The sequence below is a fragment of the Capsicum annuum genome, chromosome 9 (assembly GCF_002878395.1).
Source record: "Capsicum annuum cultivar UCD-10X-F1 chromosome 9, UCD10Xv1.1, whole genome shotgun sequence".
Taxonomy (NCBI): domain Eukaryota; kingdom Viridiplantae; phylum Streptophyta; class Magnoliopsida; order Solanales; family Solanaceae; genus Capsicum; species Capsicum annuum.
In genome coordinates this window covers 66261770-66267715 of record NC_061119.1, presented here as the reverse complement: position 1 = coordinate 66267715, position 5946 = coordinate 66261770, and the positions used below count along the sequence as shown (strand labels likewise).

Below are 5946 nucleotides of genomic sequence, written 5' to 3'. Positions count from 1 at the left end.
ACGTGGTTTCCAATATTGGTCGTCCCTAGGGACCTCAACCTTTACGGCTTTGCTATACAAACCCTCTTTAAACCCAATTAAAATATTTACTCACATTCTCATCCATTAAGCAATGAGCCATTTATTTACGCATACCATAGGTATCAACATACCCTTATACTTACAAGCTTATTATTTTGCCAAACTAAACCACTTAGCCAATAGGAACTCTAACCCCTTAGCCCATGGGACTCCAACCTATTTAGCCATTTAAGACTCAAACCCAATAGCCAATACAGGACTCTAACCAATTTAGCCAAATGGGACTCAAACCCATCGGTCAATAAGACTTTAAAATATTTAACTAACTAGGACTCAAACCCATTTAGTCAATTGGAAATCAAACCCATTTAGTCAATTAGGACTCAAACCCATTCTGTCAATTGTCACTTAAACCCATTTATGTTTTAATAGACATCTTATGCCATGCAATAGTTCAAGAATAGTTTAATGTGCAGAATTTCATGTTCAAAACCAATTTAACAAGATTAGGTTGAGGTTATTACCAATTCAATTGCCAACACTCACAAAATTGGGGGAATTCATAACCTCCTAATTTATTCATGTAACACCCTGCAATTTGGGCTACAATATAGACCATGATTTTGATGCATTATTAATCCTGAAGCCATAAAATCCTATGCCAACACGACATGTTAATTATCATATAACATGTGAAATCCACTCAATCTTGAATTTAGACCATATAGGTCCCTCAACTCAAGGACGACGTGAAACTATTTTGATCAACTAAGTTTTAGTGGATGTTGTAAAGTGTGTTAGCTTACTTTGATCATAACTCTCTATATATGGTGAATTAGGGAACCTACTATGTTTCAAATAATAGTTATTCAAGTTAGCTTTCCAACGATACCAAGATGGCTAAAATTCGACACCCGAGCAAGAAGATATGGCTTTTCAAAGTGATAAGCGATGCCTAACCAATCGCCCATGGCCATTGGAAAGCATAGGCAATAGCCTAGGCGGCGCCTATGCGAATATAGGTGATAGCCTAGACGGTGCCTATGCAAACATAGGAGATAGACTAGGCGGCGCCTATGCAAACATAGGCAGTGCCTATGTGAAGATAGGGGATGAGATAGGCGGTGCCTTTGTAAGGAATTCTAGTGATTTAAACACTGTGTTGAGGACAAAGTGATCCTTTTCCATCCTTACTTATCCCTAAAACACGAGATTTAGTTCCAAGGACCCTAAAATACATATTCTTTTATCAAAAGTGCTCAAGATTCTTCTTAGGGTTTCAAAATAAATACCCAAGCTACTCAAGATTCAACCGTGGGTTTTAGAAACTAATTGCATATTTGAAATCCTCTCAATGTAGCCTTCAAGAAGAACCTAATATTCATAGTAATTGAGGTACGTGAGGTTATCCAAAAATCTCATGGGTGTAGTCTTTATGAACATGCATGCTTTTAAATGGGGGTTTTCAATCAAATGCTAATATCTTTCTTTTAATATGATTTCTAAGCCATTTTCTTTATGTCATGGGAATTGTTTGCCTATATACTTCAATGGTTGAAACCATGAATATGTAATTTGAGATTTTCTATGGAAGTTGATAAATATGAATGATAAGTTATTTTCAAATTCCCGTGATAATGTTTTGATACTCCATATTATATTGTGATCAACAAAAGAGAGTATGAATTTGAAATAAATATTGTTCACCACTTGTAATTGATGAAGCGCCTTGGTTTTTACATGATTATGCATATGTGGATGGATATTGATTACTTGCAAGTCGGGTATGATGATACCCTATAGAATACAATATACGATTGAATAAGATGAAATTTGAATACATTAATTTTACATGAAAAAGGTGGATGCCCGAAGAAGGTATTTGAGACATAAGCGGCTCATTACTAGAAGAGCGTGTTTGCCGATACAGAATATCGGTACCATACTTTGTGGTCATGTATACCTGATATTATATTATCATGAATTGGGATTATGGTTAGGAGCCATACTTTATGGTCTTGTACACTACCATATTTGATTTGGGTTGAGACACCATGCTTTGTGGTCTTGTGTGTCTCTCCCTCACTTATACTCTAATCTCAGCGGCAACCGAGGTTTGACAGTTGGTGTAAATTATGTAGGGTATTCCACCTAGCTCAGTTGCATTTCATTATTATTAAGAAAAACTATTGCATTACACCCATGTGCTTTCAAATGATTTGATACGAAATTGCTTTATAATGGCTATCAACTATACTTTGTAAAAATATTATGTTTTATTTTGATATCTCTGCGTGCCAGTGATTTTGTGCTGACCCCCTTCCCCTCTCCAACCTCTCAAGTTTAGAGGCCCAGTCTAGGGGTCAAGAGAATCAGTAAAACTTTCTGACAGAGCTGTAGCGACAAGTGGTGAGCCTTCTATATTTCGAAAGGTCTTAAGTCCTATAGTTCTTTCATATTATATTCAGTTTTTGGGTCTACTGGGGGCCTTGTCCTAGTTTTAAGATAGTTACTTGTTTCAATCATGTAGTAGAGATTTCGCAGATGATTTTCAAAATGTTGATTGAGATTATGGGACATTATTACCCATTATTGTTTTCATATGATTCTTAACCATGTTTCCATTATATTGTGTTTCTTCTGTATTACTTGGATCATATGAATTAGGTGCATGATTACTAGATAGATAGGGGTGTTTCGGGCCTCAAAAGTTTGAAATGCTCATCACGGCCAGGTCCTGATTTGGGTCTTGACAAACTTGGTATCAAAGCATGGTTCATGGTCCCAGGGTGTCTGCGAAATTCCGTTGGGTAGAGTCTTGTTTATGGGTGTGTAGCGCGCCACACAGGACTCACACTTCAGAATTTGTCCCTACCCCAGGAGTCCCTCCAATCCGGACCAGTCCACCTTGGGCTCCGCAAACTAATGTCAACTGTCCCCCAACTGCTCAGGGAGATATTTCAAATGCAAAATTCAGACGGTCTAATCATATGCTAATGCAGTTGGTAGCCAACCAAGCTCAATGATCAGAAGATGTTGGGTCTGCATTATGCCTTTTATTTTAACATAACTCACAATTTTTGTGAGTTATGCATTCATTTGTGAGATAATGAAAAACGTTTTCGAAATGTTATTCAACATAACTCACCTTTTTGTGAGTTATTCATCTGTTTTATCATAACTTGCAAAAAAAGTGAGTTATATACTTTTAAATTCTCCTATTTAAACACCCGTATACATTTATTTTTTGTATATGGTTTACAAATTCTTCTTTTTCTTCTTCAACTTCAATTCTTCTTTTTTTTTCAATCATCTTCAAACTCAATTTATCTTAGCAAAACTTTATCAAATTTTAGAGAATGAATTCTGAACGTGTTAAAGTTATACTTTTTTGGGATGGCGAAATTATTCACGAGGAAAATACAATATATTATAGTATGTCCCCCAAGTGCAATGTGAAGTATCCAATTTCAATTGGTTAGAGAGGACTAAGACCATACACATCGATACGATTTAGGGATTGTGGCACATAGTAATGTTACACATTTAATATTATAAAATACTTCTTTGTAATTATATCATTTTTGTAAATATATTTTGTGGATTTATTAATTTTTTAAATTTTTTTTTTGCAAAAAAGAATGATTTGAAATCATGTGTCGTAAAAAAATGTCAAAATATAAATTTAACTAATTAAATTGAATACATAAACTAATTTTGTATGAGTTTTAAATTTATTTTTATTGCTACATAACTCACTTAAAATGTGAGTTTTACAAAAAAAGAAGGATTGCAATTTGAGTTTTATATCTTTATATCTATAACCAATTGAAATTGGATACTTTGCGTTGGACTTGGGGGAAGTATTATAATATATTATATTTCCCTCGTGAATAATTCTGCCATCCCAAAAAAGTGTAACTTTAACACGTTCAGAATTCATTCTCTAAAATTTGATAAATTTTGAAAAGATAAATTGAGTTTGAAGATGATTGAAAAAAAAAGAATTGAAGTTGAAGAAGAAGAAGAAGAAGAAGAAGAAGAAGAAGAAGAAGAAGAATTATTTGAAAACCATATACAATGAATGAATGTATACGGGTGTTTAGATAGGAGAATTTAAAAAGCATATAACTCAATTTTTTTGTGAGTTATGATAAAACAGATGCATAACTCACAAAAAAGGTGAGTTATGTTAAATAAAATTTCGAAAACGTTTTTCATTATCTCACAAATGAATGCATAACTCACAAAAATTGTGAGTTATGTTAAAATAAAAGGCATAACTCACAATTTTTGTGAGTCATGTTATAATAAAATGCATAACTCACAAAAATTGTGAGTTATGTTAAAATAAAATGAATAACTCACAATTTTTGTGAGTTATGTTGTAGTAAAATGCATAACTCACAAAAATAAAATACATAACTCACAAAAGTCGTGAGTTATGTTAAAAAATAAGAATATAGAACTCACAAAAACTGTGAGTTATGTTAAAATAAGAATGAATAACTCACAAAAATTGTGAGTTATGCACTTTTCAAAAAAATTTAATACCGTAAGCTGCCTTCCGTTAAAATATTTGTGCATAACTCATAATTTTCGTGAGTTAAGCATAGTTTGGTATTTTTTTTAAATATATGGCATAGTTTGGTATTTTTTTTAGTTTGATGGTATAGTTTGGTTCCAAGTTCCTCCCGATGTAAAAGAAAAAAAAGAAATTTTCATTGTTTTGTCAGTGAAATCAAAATCTTTTTACTTATGTGCAATCATTTTCCTCTATATAACCATGCATAATAATCTCCCTTTCTCAAACATCATAAACATGTCCTTAAAAAAATAATTGATAGATCAACAACTTATTCCACTTATTTTTCTTCTTCAAGCAAAAATATTAATGGGAAAAAAAAAGAAAGTTATGAAGCTATCCACTGATCCACAAAGTGTCGCAGCGTGTGAAAGGAGACATAGAATCAGTGATCATTTCAAGATTTTGCAGAGTTTAGTACCTCGTGGTTCTAAAATAGACACTGTTACCATGTTGGAAGAAGCAATTCACTATGACAAGTTCCTCAAGACACAAATTTGGCTTTATCGAACAATGATTAATCTTGTGGGTGATAGTCATAATCATCCAAATTATTATTCTAATCATGAAATGGTGGAATGTAATGACCCTCTTGTTGATCAGAATATACTCATAAATAATAATAATAATAATAATAATAATAATAATAATAATAATAATAATAATAATAATAACAATAACAACAACAACTTGATAGAGTACCAGCTGCAGATGGCTTTCAACAAATTGGGTTTTCGTTTTCAGTTGGAGATCAATTTAGAGGAGAAAAAACTAATATTTATGGTGATGCTTTTATGTATTATTAGATGTTTAAGTTTATTATGTTGTCTTAAGTTTAATTAGAAAATAGTATTAATGTTGTTTTCTCACACACACTGTGTGTGCGCGCGTTAGTTGTAGGTTTTGATTAGATGATTTAAGTATGCTGTGAGGTTTTTCAGTACTACTAATCTATTAATCATGTGACTTTGTGGAAGGGCTTGAAGTTTTTTTTTTACACCTGATATTCGATATCTGCATTGAAGTTTGGCTAAATTTAGATTTGCACCGAGAAGTTCTATATTGGAGGTAAAGTGCTCCATAACAAAGGTGACTTCGTATCAAGGGAGCTCGAATCCGAGAATTCTGATTAAGGATGATGGAATATTTAACACTCCACCACAATCATTGTTGGTGGCTTGAAGTTGGTTAATCTAATGTATAGGAAAAAACTATTAAATTTTATAAGAAAATATTTATACAAATTACATTATTTAAAAAATAAAATGTAAGTTAACCGATTAAATTAAGTGTCAGTAATGTGTATTTTCCTTTGTAGGACAGTACTGTATACTCAGCTC

The 5946-nt window shown here is 32.6% G+C and overlaps 1 protein-coding gene across 1 annotated transcript; it reads left to right on the top strand.

Annotated features, from left to right (window-relative positions):
* The first annotated feature begins 4183 nt into the window (after nt 1–4183).
* Nucleotides 4184–5412, top strand: LOC124887082 (transcription factor bHLH140). The gene is given in 4 exon segments (XM_047396262.1): nt 4184–4203; nt 4869–4931; nt 4933–5314; nt 5317–5412. Coding segments are annotated over 4 exon segments (561 nt in total).
* Nucleotides 5413–5946: the final 534 nt, after the last annotated feature.